The sequence below is a fragment of the Dermacentor albipictus genome, chromosome 6, assembly GCF_038994185.2.
Source record: "Dermacentor albipictus isolate Rhodes 1998 colony chromosome 6, USDA_Dalb.pri_finalv2, whole genome shotgun sequence".
In the NCBI taxonomy this organism is placed as follows: Eukaryota; Metazoa; Arthropoda; class Arachnida; order Ixodida; family Ixodidae; genus Dermacentor; species Dermacentor albipictus.
The window spans coordinates 97,646,399-97,672,601 of record NC_091826.1 but is presented as its reverse complement, the minus strand read 5'-3'; the positions used below and the strand labels follow the sequence as shown (position 1 = coordinate 97,672,601).

Genomic DNA, 26,203 nt, shown 5'->3' with positions numbered 1-26,203 from the left:
AGTAACAGAAATACAAGACTGCCACTTAGCGCAGGTGTTGACCTCTACAATCCACACAGCTGCGCCTATTGTCGCCGTTAATCCGACGTTAACGGCCGTTGAGCGGAACCGTCTTCTTGAGCTCATAAACCAGTACCAGGGCTGTTCTCTCCGTCAAGAGTTGGTCAAACGCCACTTACCAAACACCGCATCATTACTGATGTCGACGCAAGACCCATCCGACAAAACCCTTATCGTGTTGCCCCAAAGGAACGCGAAACAATACAAAAACTAGTGAAGACGATGATGCAAGATGGCGTTATTCGACCATCTAATAGTCCTTAGGCATCACCTGTAGTTTTAGTGAAGAAGAAGCACGGTAGCCTGCGCTTCTGCGTCGACTATCGGAAGCTCAAACAGGTCACAAAAAAGGACGTTTATCCACTGCCACGTATTGATGATTCCTTGGATAGGTTGCGAAACGCGCGCTACTTTTCCTCAATGGACTTGGAAAGTGGTTATTGGCAGATCGAAGTGGATGAGAGAGACCGTGAGAAAACAGCCTTTGTGACGTCTGACGGACTTTATGAATTTCAGGTACTTCCTTTCGGTTTGTGTTCGGTGCCAGCAACATTTCAGCGTCTAATGGACACTGTGCTCTCCGGACCTAAATGGCAAACATTCCTGGTGTACTTGGATGACGTGATTGTCTTTTCCGCAACGTTCGACGAACACTTACGAAGGCTGAAAACTGTTTTTGAAGCGATACGCTCTGCCAGTCTCACTTTGAAGCCTGAGAAGTGCCATTTTGGTTTTCATGAGCTCCAGTTCCTGGGTCACGTCGTCAGTAGCCGAGGAGTCCGACCTTATCCGGATAATACTGCCGCTGTCGCTAACTTTCCGATTCCATCAGACAAAAATGCCGTGCGACATTTTCTGGGACTCTGTGCATATTACCGGCCATTTATTGCGAATTTCTCGCGTATCGCATGGCCGTTAACACAGCTCACCCGAGAAGATGTGCCTTTTACTTGGGGTGAAGACCAGCAGCGGACATTCCACGAGCTGCGGAAACGCATGCAATCGCCTCCCATATTAGCACACTTCGATGAGGAAGCCCCGACGATATTGCACACAGACGCTAGTATTGTCGGTCTAGGGGCGGTGCTAGTACAATGGCAGGGCAACAGCGAAAACGTGATTGATTACGCCAGTAGGACACTATCTCGAGCCGAAGCTAACTACTCCATCACTTAAAAAGAATGCCTCGGAATGGTATGGGCAGTGCTGAAATTTCGTCCGTATTTGTATGGTCGGTCTTTCACCTTCGAAGGTGATAGTGATCACCATTCCCTCTGCTGGCTCAATAATTTGGAAGATCCTTCCGGCCGGCTCGCACGCTGGAGTCTCCGACTGCAAGAGTTCGACTTTGTTGTTCCATACAAGTCGGGAAAGCGGCACGCAGAAGCCGACTGCCTTTCTCGGTCTCCTGTTGAGCCGGCAGCACAAGATGATGACGACACGGCTTTTCTGGGACTCGTGGATACTGCCGATCTTTCACGCCAGCAACGGGATGACATTGAATTGCTGCCGCTTATTTATTACCTCGAAGGACGAACCAACAGCGTGCCGAGGCCCTTTGCAAGAGGGGTGGCATCATACTGCTTGCGTCGCAACGTTCTTTATAAGAACTTCTCGCCTAGCGGCAGCAACTCCTTCCTTCTTGTTCCATCACCGCTTCGACGTGAAATCTTACACGCCTGCCACAACGAGCCGACTGCTGGGCACTTAGGCTGCACTTGCACATTGGCACAGATTTGGCAGAATTACTACTGGCCGAGGCTTACCGCGGTCGTTAAACGTAACGTTCAGACATGTCTGGATTGCCAACGTCGTAAACCGTCATCCGTCAAACCAGCCGGCTTACTGCACCCTGTTGACGTACCGGCCACACCGTTAGCACAAGTAGGCATGGACTTTCTGGGCCCCTTCCAACGTCTACTACTGGTAATAGGTGGATAATCGTCGCCACGAATTATCTCACTAGATGTGCCGAGACAAGTGCTCTGCAACGGGCAACAGCAGATGAAGCGGCACGATTTCTTCTGGAATCCATCCTTCTAAGGCATGGCGCTCCCACAGTAGTCGTCACGGACAGAGATACTGCGTTCATGGCCCACTTTTTCGATATCGTTCTACGTCTAAGTAGTACCGCCCACCGGAAGACAACAGCGTATCACCCTCAAAGAAATGGACTGACAGAACGACTCAATAGGACATTGGCTGATATGATAAGCATGTACGTAGATTTAGAGCATAGGAACTGGGACGAGCTTTTACGTTATGTCACCTTCGCGTACAATACGGCTTGTGAAGAGACCACTCGCAAGACGCCCTTCAGTCTCGTATATGGCCGTGAGGTTACAACAACTTTAGACGCAATGCTCCCTCATGAATTATTTGACGAAAAGGAGATGGGTGCTGAAGAGATAACACTCCGAGCAGAGGCAGCTAGGCAGCTTGCGCGTCTGCGAATCCGCGAACAGCAGGACTGTGACGCCTTTCCTTCTGCACTTTGATACCAAGTGATTCAGGGCCTCTTTATGTGTGGAACGTGATAGAATTCCAAAATCCCCGACTAGTTTCGACGCTTCCCGTCAACTGCAGCTTATGTAGCCGTCACGTTTGCAGCAATACGCTGGTGCCAAAAGCTTTGAAAGAAGGCGAACTTTGAATTAAAATCGCGACCTCCTGCTTGGGTAGCGATGCGGCGGTGGCGAGCGTCATCTGAAGTTGTTGCAAGGAAGTGGGTGCGCCGTTCCGTGGCTTCCGCGATTTGCGCGCGCTGACGCAATCAGCGCCCTATGAATTGTAGAAACACTGGAAAAGGGGCTTGTGTTTGAGTTTCCGCGTAACAAAATTACATTTTCTTGTATATTCAAAATAGAATCCGGCAATATCCTGTCTTTATGTTGTATTTAGATAGTACTTTACGATTTTCTGACCCATGTTACTTTGAGCATTCCGATTAGTTCAGTAACCCTTCGCGACACGCGGAGAGCCTGCGTGGATGTTGTTCGGAATAATGTTTCGCCAAGCGACGTCCGATGCCGACATCGTATCTTTTGCAACACGGGGCCCTTAGATGTGCCCCTGAAACAAAGACGCCCGAATACACCTGTCTCGACTACACATTTCGCTTACTCGTCTAATATTCCTCCGAGAACAGCTGTTGTCAGCATTACTCAAATGCCAGCAATCTTTAAGAGACGCAACCAATCTACATTAGATGAGTGCTTGGTAGCGTAGAATGCGTCATTTGTCTTGGGTGTAAAAGTGAAGGGTTGGCGGCTGGTTTCACGATAAGACACGAAGAGACAGAATACCTCGTATTTACTTATTGCTACGTAAGAGAGCTTAAATTTTTACGCGCAAGCCTATATAGCACGTCAGTGAAAAAGGCCACGGGATGTTTGAAGCCGCGAAGGTAGCTAGCGCCGGAGGAGGAAGGTATCTGTAGGTGGAGAGAAGCAAAGCGGGTAGGAAAAAGAGCAGAAGCCTCGCGGGGGAGGAGGGTGGGCGGAGGCGCGCCGGGTTAACCTCCTCTCCCAGTTTCTACGGGTGCTATGAGCTGTATGGGTCAGTGAAAGCCTGCGAGGGTCTCGCGCGTGCAAGGGAGGAAAGCTGGGAGGAAGCGGCCCCCAGGAAAGGGGCAGGTTTGGGCGTTCTGCTCCGACAGCTGCTGCGTATGGCGTGGCCGGGATACCACTATCTTGAAAGCGATCAGCGATGCGGTCAGTCTTCGTGTCTGGGCGCATCGAGGGCCAACCGCTTAGTGTGCGCTATGGCACCCATATGCCTGCATGCCACTCACGTTCATTACGTAAATTATCACTGACTTTTTCTGTTCCCATTTTAGTTCTTTTTAGTGGTACATGATAAGCGTGGTCACAGGACTCTTGCTGTGCCGGAAGCGGATGTAGCCTGCAGGCTTTGTGTTTAGACTGAGATTACGAAGAACAAGGCTTTACTATTATTGAGGCAGTTGTTATGAATTTAGAAAAGCTCGAAAATAATTCCACGGTATTGTAACTAATGCTGATGAAGAACGAACTGCTGTTTATATACACCAGTAGAAGGTAGCGCCCATGCTTATTGTGTCACGGTATTCACAGAGAATTGAGCACGTTTCTAGGTAGGTCTGAATTATTCTTTGTAGTCTGGTCAGCTGCATGGGCAAGCATAAATTATTAGTAAAATTTAACATTTCGTCATTTAGTTAGGCATCGTAGTGGAGGTCTCTGCAAATATTTTGCCAGCTGTGATTTATTCACCTGCGTCCACATGATTGATGGCACACCTTTGTGATTGCCAGAGAAGCCTTATTGGCACTTTTTTATGGGAACTTGTTCGAATACAGCTCTGTGGGTACATGGTAAATGACAACAACCACCTGGCATCGTACACACGACTTCATTTTGTGCTGATTTCAATGTCAAGGCTACGAGCCCCGCAGGCCGAAGAACGGTGCATAGTCATGCCTCTACAGCGGCGGTGTTCGGTATCGCGTTCTCACAATGTTGCGGAATATGCGTGACGTTACATTATGCGAACCTAATGAATGAGCTGTTTGGTTCAAATGTAGGAGGCTCACACTGGACCTCTTCGAATTTTGGAGTTGTCGCAGCATGGTGGCAGCCAGACCGCTGCCATTCCTCTCCTGATAAGAAGTTACGTGGGTTGGGATTCCATATCAACCCGAAGCTGCTTAATATTTGCAAATTCAAACGCCGGGACAGATGGCTGCGACATAAACGTAAACAAGCTATCAGCCCTGGCAGTTTCCGGCCTGGCCTGCGCATGCTCGCCGTTGTCAGCCCCTTTAATTGCCGGCTCTAATATATATAGTGGCTTTCCGGATTACAATAACTTTTGCGAGATTTCGCACGACTAGGTACAAGACGCGCACAGGGCGCGTCAGCTTGCACAGCGCAACAAGCGCCCTCCGACGCGTCCGATGCCAAGACGAGAAATAGCACGTAAGCGATTCGTCGAGGATGCCTGCTCGCAGCCATAACCTCCGCTACCGGCGACACTGATGAACTGGCGTCTTGTCATCAACGGGCAAGACGCGGAAAAGGAAGATATCAAGTAGGTGGGACTTAAAAGCATAAACCTTCTTGGCGGCCTGTTTGAATTCTTATTCAGAAAGTTTTCTTTTTCGGCTGATGGCGCTTCTCTTGATTTCCTCTGCTGAGGAGCTGGGGCTGCGGTTCGCACAGGAAACTTCACGCTGCCTATCCCCATCAAAATGTTTCACACAACAAATAGTATCGGTGGAACGCAATAGCAACAAGATATTTGTTAACAGTGCTGAGCAAATGAAACGTGATACTCCGAGTGCAAGGCAGACGGCGCTTCTTGCGCCACCCGTGAGGTCTCATGAACGCGAGCTTGTGCATTGTTATATACGCTGAGGATGACAGGGTTGGTGTCACAGGAAATCTGCGTCCCGCTGGCAGTCGTTCGGTCTTGTCTTCGCGTTAGCTCCACCGGAGCGTTGGGAGCCCTGGTTTATATGGTTTATATGGCGCGCTGGTCTTCCATGGCGCTCAAAGAGGATATGCCGCTGTCGTACTCTGGCGGAAGGCTGGTTGTGCGCGCCTTACGAATGATTTTAATGCCCGTGTACGGGATATGCTACCATGGCGTCATGTTTCGGAGCAGCGTTAAGGTGGTCACAGCATATTGCGTTATGAGGATAACGATAACAATTGGCGCATATAACCATTTGAGGGACTTCAAATAATAAAAAACAGAAGAAACGCAGAGGAAAACCACAAAACGAATCCAAAAGGTAAACACGAGACGGTGAGCGCTTTAAGCATGCGCCCTTTTGCCCACGGTTTTGTTGCTTGCCACTTTGTCGGTGGCTGAATACTTCATTAGGTCGGATCGAGCGCTCACCACGGCCAACATCCGCCGAGGCAGGACTCTAAACAGAAACGCTGGTGAACGAGGAGGCTGTGGCGTTGCGCTGTTGGCTTCGAAGCTCCGCTCCCCTCATTCCCGTGACAAATGTATCAGTGACGAACGTAACTTCATTTTCGTAGACGTGAAGGAGGAAATATTCAGCGAGTGGATATGACCAGACGGTTTTCCGGCAGCGTTTGGAGAGAAATATAGATGGCGCACTCGAGCAGTAGAGTAGACGGAATAGGCTAAACTGAAGCCCGGTCTATGTGGCAGTGTCGGTGAATCATTTTCTGGAGCAAAGATGTATAGTGGCACTACACTAGCAACCGCAAGGCGCCTACATGAATGTGATGGAAAAAATCTGCGGAGCCATAAATGGTCCCGGCCTTTTAGACCGCGTCACGGAGCCTCAGTAGATCAACTTTCGGCAGCCATTGACGCAGAGACAAATCGTCTGGCGCGTACTGACCTCGCCGTCCACCTGTTCGGCAGCTTGTCCCGCCGGAAGGTGGCCGTCGTGGCTGCTTGAGGTGACATTATGAAGTCCCAGCATACCATAAGGCCAAAGCCAATTGGACAGATCTAGCGTGCATATAGCCACAGCTGAGGGAAACCTTACAGCGAAGCTGTGTATAGCTACACTCTGGCGGTAGTCGATGTACGTCCGCCTATGCGTCACGTTAACCCAAAAACTTTTTTGTCTCCTGTTTCTCGCGCATGGCCTTTAGCTCTCAATCAAATTTACGTATTTTCAAAGAAAGATCTTACCGCAATTGTTTGCAAAGACGTATCTATCATTACGCCAAGCTTCATTTGCTTGTCATAATTATAAACTCAGAGTGAAGTTGCAAACGTTACAGAATTCACATCTGCTATACATTTAATAATTTATTTACATTACCCCTAAGGGCCATCATGCGGGGGTATTACATTGCGGGGGACAAAAACATGAAATACACAAAAGAAATAAAACTACATGAAATAAACACCACACACAAGGAACATAATATAAATAGATATTTACAAGGGGTATGTGCACTTAGTCAAGGAAACAATAATTTTTTACATTATATTTATTTATTTATTGATACTGCAATCCCCACCGGGATTTTAGCAGGGTGGGTCACAATACATGAGAGAAAATACAACATAATGGCAAACGAAATATATGTACATGGCTAGGTCACAGTCAAGAAAGAATAAAAGAAAAATTAAGCAAAACATTTATAAAATGTGTAAATGAAATAGACGAACACTCAAAGTACAAATCATATAGACAGTCACTATAATATAACCAATTATGTTTCAGCCATCAAGAAGGGATGCGAAAGCTGACAAAGAGTCTGCTTGAACGATACAGCTGCTGAGATTATTCCAGTCTCTGACTGTTCGTGGAAAAAATGAATACTTGAAAGAGTCATTATGAGAACGAAAAGGTGTTATTGTTAGTTCATGTCTTTGGCGTGTCGAATAACCGGAAAAAATGTAATCCATTCGCTAACGTCGACTTTATAGTGCCCCTCAACTAATTGATACAAAAATTTTAGTCGCGATGAGCGGTTTCTATCGGATAACGGGATTAGGTTAGCGCGAGCTTGTAGTTCAGTGATTGAGCTACGTCGAAAGTTGTTATAAATGAACTGTACGGCTTTCTTTTGGACATTCTCTAGTTTCAGAATATTACCTTTTGTATAGGGGTCCCATATTATAGCAGCATAGTCTAAGACTGGGAGGACAATGGATGTGTATGCTAATCTCCTTACAGCAGGGGTAGCCAACGTTAATGTTCTTCTTAAAAAGAATAACTTTCTATAAGCATTCGCCGTAACGTAGTGAATATGTTTGTTCCACCTAAGATTGTTTGAAATCCATAGCCCAAGATATTTGTATTCAGACACTTCAGACAAAAGCACATTGTTAAAATTATACGGAAACGATAAGGGCCTCTTCTTACGAGTGATCCGCATGAAAACTGTCTTGTCGAAGTTTATACACATCTGCCACCGCTTACACCAACAAGCAACACGCTGAAAATCATTGTTTAACAATGTCTGATCAGATTGATCATTAACCTCCGTATATAGAACACAATCGTCCGCGTATAATTTTATTTTGACAGAGATGCCTTCCACCATGTCGTTTACATTCATAAGAAAAAGGAGTGGCCCTAGGACCGAGCCCTGCGGGACACCCGATTTTACTGGTAACTGGTTAGATCGATGTCGTTTGAAAGCAACAAACTGATGGCGATTGTTCAAATACGCTGATATCCAATTAACAAGTTGAGAGTTTTTAAGCAGACTATTTAATTTAAATAACAATTTACTGTGTGTTACTTTATCGAAAGCTTTGGAGAAGTCCATAAAAATTGCATCAATTTGTTTTACGCTATTTACAGATACGGCAAAATCATGGATAGTAGCAGCTAGCTGTGTACAAGTTGAGTACCCTTTCCGAAATCCATGCTGGCATTTTGTTAAGATGTTATGTGTATCTAAAAAATCCACGATATGTTTATGTATTATGTGCTCTAATAATTTGCAAGTGTTAGAGGTTAAAGATACGGGACGGTAATTCTTTATAGACTGTTTGGCACCTTGTTTATGAAGTGGTGTTACTCGGCCTGTTCTCCAGTCATTCGGGAGTTGACCTTCTTCCAAGGAACGTAAAAACACAATGTACAAATATTTCGAAACCCATTGGCCATACATTTTTAGGAAAGTGTTGGAGATATCGTCTGGGCCTGAACTTTTCTTTTCATCAAGTTTTAAAAGCATGTGGAATATACCCTGTTCGCTTATTGATACATCAGAAATAGGGGGCAAACAATTCTCAAACATAGGTAAGACACCATCATCACTAGTAAAAACTTAGTGGAAATGCTCATTTAATAAGTTAGCAATCTTTTCTTCATCATTCAAGTGAATGCCATCAACTTCAAAAACATCGCATTGGTAATGTTTCGGTGACCCCTCCCGCCAAAATCTATCTGGAGACGCTGTTATGAATTTAGGCAATGATTCTTCATAGTAACGTTGTTTCTCAGTAGACAATTGGATCCGAAGTTTAGATGAAAGAGAGAGAAATTTCTGCCGTTGATCTGGTGAAGCACTGCTTGATTTTTTTCATTTTATCTTTTAACGTCTTGAGCTGCCTTTTCAATCTCAGCGTCTCCCGAGAAATCCAGGGATTCTTTTTTCTTTTCTTCACAATAGTTGGCACATATTTTTTAGTGCATTTATCAACAATACTCTTAAAGCTTTCCCATAGTTCCTGCACATCTACAATATTCTCTGAAAATGAATCTAAGTAAAACGAAAGCGTATCTATAATCGAAACATCATCAGCTCGGGAGAAATTGCGGAATCGGACAGCGCTAAAGCTGTCTTTCCAATTCATATTATTTATGGTTAGTAACACAGCCTCGTGATCCGATATACCGGGAAATACATCGCACTTAGTGTGACTACTTATAGTCCCACTTACAAAAAAGAGGTCCAGGATTGTTTCAGAATTACCCTGTGTTCTAGTACAGGTATCCACTAACTGTAATAAATTAAAAGAAAAGACAATGTCCAGCATGGCCTCCCCTAAGTTGTCGTTATCACTTTTGACCGACATCGTTTCCCAATAAATGTTTGGCAAGTTAAAATCTCCCGAGAGAATAATGCGGTCAGCGGGTTTCACATGCTCGCTCATGTATAGCTTCAAAGAATCCAAAACTTCAATACCAGAATTAGGAGGTCGGTACAGAGCAGCTATGACATATCGAATATTTTCATGGTAGGCCTTGCAAAATATGCACTCAACATCTGATAAATCAGGCATCTTTAAGAGCTTAATGTTATCCTTGAAAAGGATGGCTACACCTCCGCCCCGGCTACCTCTGTCTTTTCTGAATGCGCTATACCCAAGTGCAATGAACACGCTATCATATATTTCTTCATTTAACCATGCCTCCGTCAATACAACGATATCTGGGTTATACGACAAAAGAATTCCCTCTAACTCTGTACGCTTGTTTATAATGCTCCTACAATTCACGTTAAGTATTACTAAAGAGCCACGCCTGCGCTTAGTCTGTCAATTTTGAGAACTTGATTTCTTCAGCTTATAACGGCATTTTTTTCTCAGCATCCCAACCAAACAAAGTCCCGTTGATGCTCAACTTATCGTAATGCAGGTTTACTTTCATGTTTTTCTGCCTTTCTTCCTTAGAACTCTCGCATAAAAGCCTCCGTGTGTCACGTACTCGCTTAGAAAAGTGTTCAGATAGTGACAGTTCACTGCCTTTTAGTTTATGCGGTGCTCTAAGCAGGGCATTCTTCTCTCGGTAGTCAAGAAATTTTAGAATCACTGGACGGGTTTTATTTTCGTCTTTTCTTCCGAGTGTGTGACACCTTTCTTTGCCTGTTACGTTAGTGCCTAGTTTATTACTAAAGACTTCATCTTTCACATTTCGTTCTAAGTCTTCTGAAGTTTCAACTCTAGGTTCATGTAAGCCATAAATTATTAAGTTATTTCTCCTACTTCTGTTTTCTAGATCATCAACATGTTCCCTAATGTTAGCGAGTTCTTCCTCGAGGTTCGTTATTGTTGTTTTGATGCTTTCTGCGTTAGAGTTCAGTGCACTTAAACCACCCAATCGTCGCACGATGTCATCAGTTCTTTCTGTTAATTTTGATAGGTTCCTTTGCATTTCATTCTGTGTTGCTTGCATATCATGTATAGTAGAAAGACTTTTACTTTGCCCATTTAACAGTTCTAGAAAGAGATCTTTTTCTGTTGGACCTGGATTTTCTTCTACGTCTCCGCAAACCAGAAGATCTCTAATTAATGAGCTATTTATACTAGACAAAAAATAATTAACACGCAGTGGGCAGGGCAGCAGCAGCAAAAACCGGTTATCCGATCCATAACCACGAGTTGGCATATATCTACTAACCTGTAGCATGAAGCAAAATGGATTGTTCAGCATGTTGCCGGGATTGCTGCCGCCTAGCCCACTGGTGAAGCACAGCTCGTCCGGCGCCTTTATAGCTGTCCGATGGGGCATGTGACTTGACGTCACTGTTGTGGAGGCGATACCTGGACTTGTGACGGATGGAAAACTTTGCCGATTCATGATGCCGCATTCACCACGTGTCGATGAATGCACGCCAGCGTATTGGTCCACGCCCACCAACGTTGTCGAAGCAGCACAGGCGCTAGTCGAAGCTTGGTTTCCGAGAGTAAGCAGCGTAACCTGTAGCCTGAAGCAAAATGGATTGTTCAGCATGTTGCCGGGATTGCTGCCGCCTAGCCCATATGTAATAAGTACATACAACGATAAATAATAACTAATCTGCTACCACTAACCGTTTTCTTGCAACAAGGTTTGGAAAGATGGTAAGTTAACTTCAGTAGCATTGCATGATGGTAAGTTAGTCCATTCTACTATTGTGCGAGGTCTAAATGATTTTGCGTAGAGCGATGAGCGGCACGCTACGCGTTTTACTTTGTTAGCCTGGTCACGGCGCGGGAAAGCTGCAGGGGATGGGGACGAAAGCCATCGCGAAGCGTGGCATGGTGATGAAGTATGTGAAATAAGGTTAGGCGAGCAAACTGGCGTCGACGTGATAGTGATTCCAACACGGCATGTTTTCATGATGTGACGCTGGTGAAGCGTGAACATACGGAAAAGACGAAGCGAACAGCATGGTTTTGCAGAGATTCAATGTTGTTCATTATGTATGCTTGACCGTGATCCCATATGGCAGAAGCATCTTACTTTTTGGGTGGATCAGCAGGATATAAGCAAGTTTCTTTAAGTTTAAAGTGCGTGCTTGAGATTACGCTCAAGAAGACCGACAGCTCGGTTAGCTGATGCTAAGACGGTGTTAATATGGTAATGTGAAGGTAAGTCAGACTGAAGATTAAAGCCTGGATACTTGTAAGTTGGCGCAAGTTCTACTTGAGAAAGTAGGCGGTAGGAAGCCGCGTGGAATGGTTGGTAAATGACATTAGCTTGGTTTTAGACGTACTTAAAGGAGTACTGACACAAAAAAAATCCATGTGGTTTTTTCTGCTTTAATAAGTAGTTAATGACCCAGTAATCACGGCACGAGACCTCATTTACTTCAGAGCGCGACAGGTAATTATCTGCAGTCTTTTTTGTAGCGACCAGTCCCAGTTTCGGTTTCAGAGAGTAACGAAACGGTTCACCGCGTGTGTAAACAAAGTGGTCACGTGTTCGCAAAAAGCCATGACGTATGCTCTGCCGCGCAGCCAGCGTGCGGCGCGCCGGCACGCGAGCTTCGTGTTGCTAGTCGTCTGCTACGCCTGCACGTGGTTTGCCATGTCCTCGCCATCATCGTCGTCGTCGTCCTCGTTTTCGTCGTCCAGCGGCGACGATTTCCTGCATGTGGGAGTCGCCGCCGTATTAGATGTGGCCAATCACTTTCAATTTGACCCACTGGAGAGCAGCGACTCGGATATTGCGGCCGGCGATGGCGAGCGCTGCAGGAGACACACGGTACGATTCGGCGTCCGATCCGACGTGCGGCGCCGCATGCTCCGGCATGCGGCATACGATGAAGCGGGAGACACACGGTCCGATTTGGTGTCCGATCCGGCGTCCGACGCGCCGGAACGGCAGCCGGAATCGAGGTGTTTTGCCGTGCCGAAGCGCCGGATCGGACGTCCGGCGTGCGACAAACCGGGCAGATTTTTATCGTCCGACGCGTCCGACAACCGCACCGTCGTCTGGCCGCAGCCAGTGACAGCGCGGCTGGCATGTGACGTTCCCTCCACGGAGGCGGCGCTGGCTGGCCGGTTTCTCACAGTGTTTTTTTTTTCCTTGCTTGCTGCAGTTTGTTTCCGACACCAAATAGTTACCAGTTCAGTAAAATTATCTCGACGTGTGCCTGTTATTCAAAGCAACGCCTAGTACACTAGGACTAAGCTACTGGCGAGATCAGGAGACGCGACGCGAGGGCATTTCGCGGGCAGACAGCACACACCGACCGTCTGAGCGAGGCTGCTCGCTTTGCTTGCACGTTTGCCCTTCGCAACGACTGCGTCGAGTAAACCAATTGTATTTAATTACGGGCGACGTAAGTGTACAGTGTTAATTGTTTTGGCAAACATAAGCGCTCTTCGACGAGCTCGGGTTGGATCGTAAGCGCCGTCGGCCGCGGAGTCTGCCTAGCTAGGCCTACCGGCCCTATCGCTGGCTGTTAGCGGAGTCGTCAGTGGACGACGCGCCGTCGTGAAGTGTTCTGTCACTCGCAGGGGCATAACGTTATTGGCAGTGTTCACGTAAAGCGACGCAGTGTTATGGAGAGTTGTTTATATTGCGTTTCTCGACGTGGCTCTGAAGTCAAGCTGGAGGGCTGGATATGGGCGGAGCTTACGCGCCGCTCAATTTTTCGTATGCACGCACCGTGTGTCCCGAATAAGCCGCATGGTAGCCAACGAAAATTCGTGACGTAGCCACATGACGTAGCGTTTTCTTGGCTATTTACAGACCCGGGTGATGTCAATGTCGCGAGGTGCTCTGTTTTACGATTGGCTGCGCGCACGTACTTTAAAATTGATTTTAAATATGTTCTAAGCGATATTCGCCGCTGATATTTTACACACGATGTGTGTGTGACCCACTAAATCGATCTCACAAGTTATCTCGACTTCAAATTTTTGTGTCAGTACTCCTTTAAAGACATTAACCACGAGGAGCACAAAGCGGTCACCGCATCAAGATCAGTTTGTAAGGAAAGTCGGTCAGTGTCATTATTAATATTACGATACATAACACAATCATTAGCGAATAATCGAATTCGATATGAGACACATTTGGGCAGATCATTAATAAAAATTAAGAAAAGTAGAGGACCGAGTATGTGGCCCTAGAGGACTCAAGAGGTTAAAGGAACAGAAGAAGAGTTACAGCTTTTAGGACAGGGGAATTGTTGTCTGCTGGAGAGGAAATCTTTAATCCATGCAAGAACGTTTGGGAGAATGTTTGTGTTAATTTGGTTAGCAGCCTGTGATGAGGAAGGTGGTCAAAAGCTTTAGAGAAGTTCAGAAACACTCCGTCAACTTGGCATCTTTCGTTAAATGCGGAAAATATATCGTTAGGAAATCCGGCGAACTGAGTGTCGCATAAATAACCCCTACGGAAACAGTGCTGGTACTTGAAGCTGATATTGTCACGTGGTAGTGACGACGAAGAAAGAAGCAGTACAAAACTAGCTTTTATTGGGCGAACCTGTGCCCACAAAACAGGCTACACTTATAGCACAACGAAAGCGGCGAACACAGTCGGCGATCGTCGAAAATCTGATCAGCGGGTCAAGCGCGTCGGGTTTTATACAGCAATCATCGAATGTTCCAGATTAAACGTTGGGACCCGCATGCCTTCTAAAATGTTCTACACCATTCGTGTCAAGCGATGAAATCAGATAACACAACGTTCGGCGACAACAGACAGCGGGTAGAAGCATCGATAACTTTCCAGAAACTTCGGATACATGCAGGCGCGTCCCGCGCTGTGCGATAACATTTGTTCGGCGGCAAAACTTGTCGCCCGATAAAGACAAGTACACGTGTCATTATCATGGTCTACTAGGTAGTTGATGACTTGTGTTTGTATGACGCGCTCGAGAAGTTTACATATGTTGAAGTTAATGACATAGGACGATAGTTAAGTGGGACAGAGCGATCACCCGATTTAAAAATTGGTATAACTTTGGCTATTTTCCAGGCGTGAGGAATAGTGTCAGATGATGATGAATGTGAATACAGGGCTTATAACACTACAAAAAATGTTTAAAGAAGCATTTTTATGTATCTAAATATTGGAACGAAGGTGATCAGAGCTGTTAGTACTTTTGAGGTTATTCAACAGGGCAAGAATAGCAGATTCACTGATAACAATTTCTGGCATGGAAAAATTAGGCAATGGCTCTAATATTGGCGAAGAGGTTATATCTTCATTGGGCAACACTAGCGAAAATGCATCGTTCAGAAGCTGCGAAGACTCAGTTTCAGTGACTGGTTGTCCGTCAGCATTAATTAGTACTATATCAGGACAGGAATTCGGATTGATAATGCGCCAGAATCTATGAGAATTATTGGTTAAGATAGTAGAGAGGTCGTGACTGAGGAAGTTAGGACGGGTTGTTCCAAGCAGGGACTGATACTCTTTATCGCAACGCTTGTACTTGTGCCGTGATGTCAGGAGACGTGTGGTCATTGGTTTGCGATACAAACGCCTTGTCTTATTATTAAGATGACGAGGACAGTGTGTGAACCAAGGTGAATTTTTTATAGTCAGATAGTGACGATTGGCACATACTTATCAACAAGGTTAGACAAGGTGGTTTTGAACGACAGCCAGTTTGGTTCAATTGTGCGTGATGAACACTGAGCCAGGAAGTTCTCAGAGGCATATAGTTCCTAGTTATTCGTGAAAATTTGCGCGATTGTAGCAATGAATTAGCTTAATGGTAGTTTTCTTTTCAGTAAATGGATGCGTGATGAACCCGGTGATAATGTCGTTATCAGATAAACCATTTAAATGCAACAATAAATAAGAACGTCCGGGTTATTTGTAACGACAAGATCAAGGATATTTGCCGTGGTAGCCGAGTGACAGGTAAGACGGTTAGTAAGTTGAGCAAGAGAAAAATCGAAGCAGGAATGAAAAACGGTGTGGCCTTCTTTATCTCTTCAAATAACACAGAGAGCGGGCCATTCAAAGTTTGAAAGATTAAAATCGCCAAATACGAGAAAATTTAGTTAGGAAAACGCATATGAGAGTCGCTGAGTATTCTATAGAATTCACCTGAGAATGTATCAGACATATCGGTCGGCCGGTAGAAAGCACCAATAATAACAGCAGTAACTCCGAATTTACACCATATCCATACACATTCGAGGAAAGTATTAACAGCGAGGGGAACAGGAGATAATTGTTTGTTTGTGGCTATAAGGACACCACTCCCTTTTCTGTTTTTTTTTCTGTCACACCGGAAAAAGCAAAATTTCGATTCACTGAGAAGAATGTTTTCAGCCGGAATGGTATCGTCCAGCCAAGTTTCAGGCAATACTAGAAGTGAAGCGGCCGTAGAATCTACGAGCGAAGAAAGGGCGACAGTTTTGGAAAGAACACTTCTAATGTTTGTGAAAAGGAAATTGGTGTTACTCTTTAAATTAGGACACACATTAGGCGAAAATGACGCAGTCTTTGAAGATGACTTAACAGCCGGCACGTGTCACACTGTGGTGGGATAATGAACTGGCACAGCACGGCTACCCGCGACATCCCACATATAGGTATATTATTGATATGCAGCTTGTCGAATGTTAGACGCACGTGTTCACCTTGTTCTTTTTGATTGAGAAAACTGCAGAAATTTCCGGCGTTTATCACGAACGGCTTCGGAATCGTCACGTCCTATGCTGAAACCTGCGTCCCTCACCTTGCTGCCTTTGCATAAAAACGCCTCAAGTTCTTTATCGTTGAAGAACTTACCTATAATGGGGCATTTTTTCACAGCTGAAAAACGGCCCACATGGGGTGCCTTAGCTGTGGAAGTTACAGTGACACCAAACTTATCACCGCAGAACTCATGCACAAGTTACTCAACTTTCCCAGCTTTCGGATTCGTTAGTATCGGTAACACCATAAAACAAAACATTTGATCTACGTAACTGGTTTTCTAGATTATCAATTTTGTTAAGGATGCTAGAAAGTCCACTTTCCAGAGCTGTTGGGGCATGAACACATGAAGCAGATTCTAATTTGTTTTCTAGTTCCTGTACACGTTTGCTTAGGCTTTCGAGGTCCGTTTTAAGTTCTGCGTGCATATTTAGAACTTTCATCATTGATTCGAGATGACTTGCATTGGTGGCTTCAAGGCGCTTTACATCTTCAGCCACACCATCTAACTTGTCTACTTGAGCGTTTATCATAGGTCCGGGGCTTTCCTTAACATTCCCACTCAAAAGCAACAGTCGCAAAACATACGAGAAGTGCAAGACCGTTTGAAATAGTTGAGTGGCCGCGACACCGCTAGAAGGCAAACAATATTGATACGGTAACAGTGAGTTTGATAGTAACATACCTCTAGAAAAGCAGTTGCTGACTGCAGAAACATTGTGGCAGTGTCGTGGCCCGAAGCTTCGTCCAAATGCACGCGCTCTTCAGGAGGCGGTGTAGGTATTGCCTTCCCATGTTGTCCGACGAGCAGCATGTAATTGTCCAGAATCGGCAGCGGGTGATGCAGCAGACTCGACAAATCATAGCAGATTGGCAGGCTCGCCATGCAATGCACAGTACTCCTTCGCTGTTCGTCGGCACGGGTATCAGTCAGCTGTACTGCAGGCAGCGACAGCAACTGTCCCAGGACCGGTAGCTGCAGCTTATGTAGAAAAGCAGTTAGTGAGCGCCGAACCATTGTGGCAGTGTCGTGGCCCGAAGCTTCGTCCCTCAATACATGCAAGTCTACGGAGTGAGTATGGTTACAGAAGGGGCGGCTCTAAGTGTTGTTTTGCTGAGCACGAGGTCGCGGGATCGTATCCCGGCCACGGCGGCCGCATTTCGATGGGGCCGAAATGCGAAAACACCCGTGTACTTAGATTTAGGAGCACGTTAAAGATCCCCAGGTGGTCGAAATTTCCGGAGTCCTCCACTACGGCGTGCCTCATAATCAGGAAGTGGTTTTGGCACGTAAAACCCCATAATAATTAAAAAAATTAAGTGTTGTTTTAACGAAACTATCTTGAAAGAAATTAGGTGACATTGAGCCGCTAATACAACTCCAACATTACTCCGAGTTTCATTTTCGTTTCTTGATTGTGTAGTTCACAGTGAAATTGTAAATATTGTGCGATCCCCGTCTGTTGTCAATTCATGGGTATGTCCGGTAGGGAAATGGACAGCCACATATTTGTAGAGTAAAAGTCTAGTCCGTCCGAGTTTCATTCTGCAAATTAACTAGGAAGTATGCTCAATCGCAAATGACAAAGGAACGTGTTTGTTTCTTGCGCTCCTTTCACCGCGCCCCGGTCAACACATATCGTCGCTCACGGGGGGCGTTCTGTGTTGTGGTTACGTCATCGTCATCTAGGCGACCGTATCGGCAGGTTTCACAGAGCCCGGGCACGGGCCAAACGTGTGTTGAGAGTAGTAGCTATCTATACATAAATTCGTTGATTGAGGTAAAACACCACACAGCTTCGCTGCTCGTCCTTCCTCACAGAGTAGAAAGGCTGATGAAATATTTTCTGAGCTCGTTCATCACTTTGTTTAGGGAGCGCGCAGTACGCCTCAAGCACCTTGGCCCTAGTTTTATTCCATGAGCCGTGCTAGCACATTGCCAAATAGTCAACGAAGTGCTGTGAAACGCGTGCGCTGTGAGTTCCTGTCACCACGTTAGCCTTGTGCTGAAACCACGGCTTGTTGCGCCATGGGCGGCGCCACCGTGAAACACACAGAACTACTTTCCGCCGGAACAGCTTACCTCCGTCACGAACCCTTTCACCGTCAGCGTATACCACAATGCACCAACCCGGCTTCGCGTGACTTCACCAGTGGCACAACAACCACCGCAGTCATGCGCTCCGGATATCGCGTTTCATTTGCTAAGCACTGTATGCGTGGCCATTTCTCAACCATTCCTTTAACATACACGGCCTATATTTAGCACACATCAGTTAAAACCAGAGACAGATCAACCAAATAGGCACAACTTCGTGGACTAAACTTGCTCGGAACAAAACGCAAATAACATGCACGCATGATTGAGAGCTCGACACACCGTCTAGCACTATCTCTTTCTCTCTTCCCTACACATGCACATACATATTTTATGCGAAGCATATTACGAGGGCTCAACCCAGCTCCTCAGGCGCGGCGGTGACCATGAAATCACGTGACACCGTGACGTCACGACAGAGGAGAAGTGGCTTTGGCTCAACTCTTGCAAGACGGGCTGGGTGGGAATCGAACCAGGGTCTCCGGAGTGTGGGACGGAGACGCTACCACTGAGCCACGAGTACAACGCTTCAAAGCGGTACAAAAGCGCCTCTAGCGAATGCGGTGTTGCCTTACAAACGCGCTGTTTCTAAGGCGTGCGTCTCTTGCTCAGGCGCACATTTCGTTGCCGCGCCGAACGCTGCTTTGCTCGACGCTCACCGCGTCCAATGCGGGGCGCGTAGTCGCTGCCCTGTAGCCCATTGTCTTACACCCCTTGGCGGGTCGACGGGAACGCTGTCGCGTTCCACTCTTGAAGGCGAAGAAGTAATGCATGAGTTGTTTCTTCGTCTAGCCGAACCAAATATAGCCAAGCAACAGCAGTTCACCAGGCTAAACAGTGGTTCAACAACTAAAATAAAGGCTAGTATGCTTCGCATCCTGGGCTTAACCTTACCTAAGCCACAGCCATTTTTTTTTTATTTATTTACCATAAAGACTAAGCTCGGGCATTACATGGGGGGGGGGGGGCAGGGACAATTGATATACAATATAAATCGAATATCCTTATATGCAGGCGTACATGCTATGCAACCTTTGCATCACTTCTAATTCGACTACATCATAAGCGAATAATTCCTACAATATACAAGCAATAATCTCACATCTGAAGAAATGCAGGAGGAAATGTTAATGGTATTATTTCTGAATATTTTATTAAGTGCTTGTTTGAACATAATATGTCAATTATGTCGGCTATATTACCTGAGAGATGATTTCATTCCGGAATGGCTAAGTGCAGACATGAAAACTAGAATAGTTTAGTACGTGCAAATGGTTGTTCAACCTTACGTACGTGCAAATGGTTGTTCAACCAGATGTGGCCTGAGAGAAGATATTTGGGTGGTGATATAGCTGATGGAAGAAAGTTAGCCGAGGTATCTTTCTTCTAGTCTGCAATGGGATGAGTCCTAGGTCATGTCTTATTTTGGTTATACTTGAATGTTGCAAATTGTTACCTGTAATAAATCACGCTCGCTTGTTCTTTAAAGACCCTAATTTATTCATAAGATGCTTTTGGTGCGGGTTCCATATAAATGACGCATACTCAAGCTTTGAACGAAGTACAGTGGTATGTGTGAGAAGCTTGGTATCACTATTAGCCTGACGAAGCGTTCGACGAATGAAGCCATGAGATTTGCATGCAGCGGAAACAATACAACCCACATGATTGTGCCAAGACAAAGTCGGAAAAAGATGAACACCTAGATATTTAAATGATTCGGCACTTTCTAGAGCCTCACCATTAAGAAAGTATGGGTGTTGCATAATTTCATTGCAAGTAGTAAATCTCATAAGTTTAGTTTTAGAGGTATTTATGCTCATTTGCCATTCTGAGCACCATCTTTTAAACCTTTTCAAGTGATTTTGTAATTTATCACAGTCAGCCTTACATTTTAATGGCCGATACAGAACGCATTGGTTGGCATATAAACGGATTTCGGAGTCTATACCCTGATGAATATCATTTGTATAAATTAAAGATAGAGTGGGTCCCAAAATGGAACCTTGAGGTACACCGGACTGAACATGTTCAAATGGTGGACGGGCTATATTGATTACGACAGCTTGTCGTCTGTTACTTAAATATTCTTTAACCCATTTTATTACTTTTTCGTCAACTTTAATCAGCTTCATTTTATATATGAGGCGGTTATGAGCCACACGGTCAAAAGCTTTAGCAAAATCTATAATGGTGACGTCAGTTTGTGTAAGTTCGTGAAGTTTAAGGTGAATGTCTGTAGTAAGTTCAAGAAGCTAGGATTCACATGACTGGCCTCGTTAAAACCACGCTGGTTTGCAAATTTAGTGTGGTTTCTAGCCATGTACTGCTTAATTTGAGAAGATAACACGTGCTCAGATAGTTTGCATACAACAGACATGAGAGATATACGCCTATAGGTTGTTAGCTTGTTTTTATCGCCGGTTTTATATATTGGTATCACATGTGCCAATTTCCAGTGGTGTGGAATTTCGGCAGTGTCAAGAGACTGTTGAAATAATAGTGTAAGTATAAGAGCAGAATTGTGCTTTGTCATGTTTAGTAGCTTAGTAAAAACACCGTCAAGGCCAAGACTAAAAAACGATGGTAAACGCTCAACAGCTTTCACAATAACGCCCCTTGTCACAGTTATACATTTCATAAGGGGAGAACTATGAGAAAACTGATTTGACTTATCTAGGGGCTTTTCGTCATTAATTACACCACAAGCGAATAAATTAACCATTGAAGAACATCCATGACATTAATTGCAGCACTAGACTCAGTGGAAATACAGGTAACTCTTTTGCAGATGCGGGAGAAATGACCTTCCAAAATTTTTGGATAAGTTTTTAGAAATTGCCAAATATCCTGGCTGAAAAACTTATATATGGCAGCCTCAATATGTAATACACATTCTTTAGAAAAGGATAAATATTCTGACGTAGCTTCAACAGATTTGGGGCTTCTTGCTTTTCGAAACAAACGTTTCTTTTTATTCAAATATCGCTTAATCTCAATAGTATACCATGGCTTGTCTGCTGTTTCGTAGATCCATCTTTTTGGCGTTTATCGCTTCCGGAGACTTAACAACTCGGCATGAAAACGAATCCAGTTATCTTGCAACGAACAGTTTTCATACGTTTGCGTAAATGACAGGTAAAATTCAAAAAGCTCAGAGTTGAAGCCTTCGGGATCTGTTCTAGAATAGTCATAGATCTTTTTTTGTCGCGGTTTCTTCACAGTTTCCGTTTTAAAGTACAATGTATGACACGATGGTCACTGATATACTCTAGTACATCCACGGTAGCACGTTTGGGATGTGTTGTTAGAAACAGATCAAAAACAGCATTGTGCCGCGTAGGGATTACGATAAGTTGAGACAACTGAAAATATTCTAAAGGTCAACAAAATCTGCAGGATCGGGTGTGTGGCGTATGCTAGGGGCTTTAAGGTTGAGCACTCTATGACTGAAAAGTTGAAATCACAGGCCAAAATTAAGGGAGAGTTAATATATTCGGATAAAATTGAGCCTAATACGGACTGCAGTTCCTCCGAAAAAAATTGTAGAAAGTCAGGTGGCCTATAGCAAGCTCCAACAAACAAAGTTATAGCTGGTAAATAGCATGTAACCCAAATAGTTCCAAGGATACTGTCAGTAGGTATGTGTTTTACCTGTATATGCTTTCTTATTGCTACTACGACACCGCCTCCTTTTCTATACACACGGTCTTTACGAAAGCAGTGAATAAATTTGAAATTTGTAACTCAGATTGCTAACTTCCGGTGTTACCACGTTGCGGTTCCAATTATAACATCTGCATTACAAGCGTGAATGATGGAAGTAAGCTCATCTTGTTTGTTAAGGGTGCTACGAAAGTTAGCGGAAATTGTAGAAAATGTAGGGATCCCACTGTCTTTCTGCGCTTGGCGACTGCGTCATGGGTTTGCATTTCGATGGACACATTCCATGACCCTACCCTCGGAATGCTGGCACCGATATAATTTCCTGCGTATCTGTAGCTTGGCGAAAGATAGCTTAAACTTTTCATCGGCTTGACAATTCGCTCTAGCAAAGTCGCGAAGTATTTTGCGCATGAATTATATTCCAGCTGAAAAGTCATAATCTATCCAAACCTTTAATTTCAAATTAATTAGCTTGTACGAATGAGCCAAAATACTGGATTTTGTCTTGTAGTGTAGAAACCTCACTATTACTGACCGGTGCTGCCCTTGCCTGTGAGATCCAATGCGATGCGCACGGTCAATATCCGTTACCTCGAGGCCAAGGTGAGCTCTGCAGAAGCTTTCAACGACAACTCGAGAAGCCTCGTAGTCTTCTTTCTCTTCCTCAGGCAAGCCTTTGAATATCAATTTTTTCTGCGCATGCGTTTATTGATGTCATCAACGAGTTTAACTATTTTAGGTTCAGAATCCCGCCTATCAGAAAAGGATGAAAGATCGGTTTTGATGTCATCGACACCTTTTTTTACTTCGAATAACACTGTGGCATTTTCTAAAGAATTGTCCAGCGAAGCTGCCACTTTCGAAAGGCCTTTCTTAAGGTCAGTTATACCTCATAAAATGTCCTTCACCTTACGGCTAATTTCCTTTTTAAATTTTTCACGCGCAGATTCGGCACTTTTAGGGCATCAGGAGCCCTGTCTATCTTTTCAGGGCCGCGATTGACTTCAATGGCGCGGCAGCAGATTAGGAGATGAACCACAGAAAACATAATATTCAGTCGCCCTCTCGGGCACCATGGAGCAAAGAAACCAGCAGCGGCTTTTAAATGAAGCCTCTCACAGCAGCTACACTGTAGTCGTTGGCTATAGCTAACTATACACGGTCGTTATGTGACAATGTCAACACGCATACTGTACGAATATAATCACAGGCACTGGGCTTGGGATTTGCGGCGTGCACTGAGGTACAGTTTGCAATGCTATGAACCTGCACTCACCTATAAAAGGCAAAATAACGATGTTCAGCGCTTTTCACAAACGCCGCAAATCCCAACTAGTCACAATCCACAGGGCCCTCTTACAGCTGATAGCCGCCAGCGGGTACCGAATCAGGTATCACGTGACCCAGAAGCCGACGCAAGCACCGTCCGTAGCGATCACAGTTGACAGCTCCGTCGATGCACCGTGGTTTACGATGCGTAGATCACAGCCGCAGTACGAAGCTCGTGGCCCGAGGTCCCAACAGGTTCAGCAACGACGTCAACGGTATCGCTATAAAAAAAGCAGAAGAACGGTGTTTAGCGTTTTTCACAAACGCCGCAAATACCATCATACGTACGCACGCATTAGGTACATACGTACGTACGTTATAACGTTAGATCCATAACGCTAGAAGTGACGCAATCCGATTATCACCGTAGCCAGTTGGCCGAGCGAGGTAAAAGTTCTCAAGAGCCAGCCTTGCAATCCGTCAAGTCCCGAAATATGTGGCGGCCAGCGCTCATAATTTCACTTTGTCGCCTCCTGGCGAGAGAACTTCCAGAGAGCAGCCAGACCTAGACACCCTGACTGGTTACTGCAGCCCGCGGTATCAAAGGAAAATCAGAGGTTCACTATCGAGCGCTGTGTTCTTCTTGCAGAAAGCAATCTTAGAAATTTATTTCAGTTTTTGTAAACAATATATATAGTGAACTGGAAATTGTATATGTGGTCCTGCATTCGGTCTGCCTTAACATTTTTGTTCATCTACTCACATAAAAACATATCGCGTTCTAAAGATTAGTCAGATTTCTTTGTCTCATTTTGTTTCTACTGGAGCTATTTTAAGAACTCGATTTGTACCCTCCTCTTACTGTGTACCCAAAACTAAGATAATCTCGTTAAGCCACATGGGTTGTCGCAGCTTTCGCGTATGTTTTCGAACTTGGCATTGCAATAAAGAAATCCAACAGAACTCAGTGATTAATTACTTCTGCATTTCTAGAGCACAGCCTATTTTAGATCATTTCTTCATGTCATGTCTTCTGTATTTCAGGAACATAAGCGACTAGAAACACTAAAAGAGGCGCTTGACGGCTTCCTTCTGCGTTCGCTCGACAACATGGTACAGCTCGCCATCGTCACATTCAGCACCACCGCAAAAGTGCAGCACCCGATGATGGCAGTCAATCAACGAACCGTAAAAGGCTTTCGGGAAGCTCTCAATAAGTTGACGCCGGATCGCCGTACGTGCATTGGCTGTGGCCTTCAGTGCGCTCTAGAGGTGCGTATTTTTGCGTACATGCATTGGCTATAAAAATTTTTTGTCCACTTTGAACGTGTTCTGTAACCATTTCTGTATATCGCGTGTCGTTTTATAGGTCGCTTCTACATCGCTTGCGCTTCTAGCGATAACTTCTAATATTAGTTTCTTAGACGCTTTAATTCCAAATACTGTAGAAGAAAGCACGTGCTTCCTCTATGCAGCGCGTGCAATAGCTAGCCTGACGTTACAGTACACACAGAGAAAGCCTCATTGGGTTACTTTGGATTTCGTGATGGTTATGTGAAAAGTGCTGTCCGAAAAACCCGGCTACACCAGGCGGAATTTCGTAACAATTGTTTAGTTAGGTAGGACCTCTGCACTATTATTTATGTACCATTCGGTCCCGATGCCAACAGTCGAATCTCCTCAGTTTGTAGATCTTCTGATTCGAAGGACAGCCCCTCGTTCTATTCTTGGAACGTGTTGTGCATGTGTTCCAATTGCAATGTCTTGTGTTACAAAATACGCAACAGTAATTGCTTTCTGCATCATTTGGGTAGATATTAACTACAGATTTCATAATTCTAATCTTACGTTTCGAAGGGCGCACTACGTGTTGTTAGTATTTGTTTCTTCCTTCACTGCGAGTTTAGTTTTTTTATATAGTCATCATGCGACCATAACTTATCATCCTTGCCATCTCACTTTGCAGCGCAAAAGTTGAAATCAACGTATCCCCGGAGTAGCATGACTTTCTACAATGTAGCGATTATGTTTATTATTTATAACGTTACCAGTCTTATTTTGAGAGCATAGAACGCGGGCATATGCCTGAATTGTGCTTTATTTATTAAAATAAGAATGAAGCATGTACACCCGTCAGCAAAAGTATACAGACCAGGGGTAGCGTGATAAAACCAAGTTATTTAATCTGACTGAGAACACAACTTGAATTTGAGTACTGCAGTCCAGACATGGTACTGCGAACTTTACTGTGGACTCGTTAATTCCTGTCTATGCTTGTAAATTACGATGAAATTCAACCTTTACGGCGACCTTGTGAGCCGTACACTTTTGCTCGCGGGTGTATATATGTGTAAAAATATCTGAATACATGATGTTTCCGAAAAAACGGTGTATATAACGGTGTCATAAAAAACCCATTCTATAACTAAAACATGATAACTGTGACGATTGTTTATGTAAGAAAAAGTGCAGTACCATTGCAGTCTTCTAACGTTCACTGAATTGGTGTCAAAAATGGCCACAAAAATGAGCAGGTGGGGATGAATTGCTGTTGCCAGCGGTTGGCAAGAGTCAGCATAATGGGAACCCCATGGCGAAGTTTACGACGGCGCACCTATTTTGTGCAAGCGAACCCACAAGTGACGCTGGGACGGCGTGCGGAAGGCGTGCGGAAGCTGGCTCGGGTTGCTCCGCGGCCAGGCCTCACGTCGTGGCCAAGGACCCACCGATTTTCGACATGTGGCATACAGGCCTTGTACCGCCGTCTGTACCACCATACATGCTGACCATCG

General features: G+C 44.9%; 1 protein-coding gene across 4 annotated transcripts in view; it reads left to right on the top strand.

Annotated features, from left to right (window-relative positions):
- Nucleotides 1-26,203, top strand: part of LOC139061298 (calcium-activated chloride channel regulator 1-like) — a 240,171-nt gene that overhangs the window by 112,295 nt on the left and 101,673 nt on the right. For all 4 annotated transcript variants that reach the window (XM_070541071.1, XM_070541069.1, XM_070541070.1 and 1 more), the window contains exon 9: nt 24,456-24,683. In XM_070541071.1, coding sequence (XP_070397172.1) covers nt 24,456-24,683 — 228 coding nt within the window. The remainder of the gene's footprint in view (nt 1-24,455; nt 24,684-26,203) is intronic.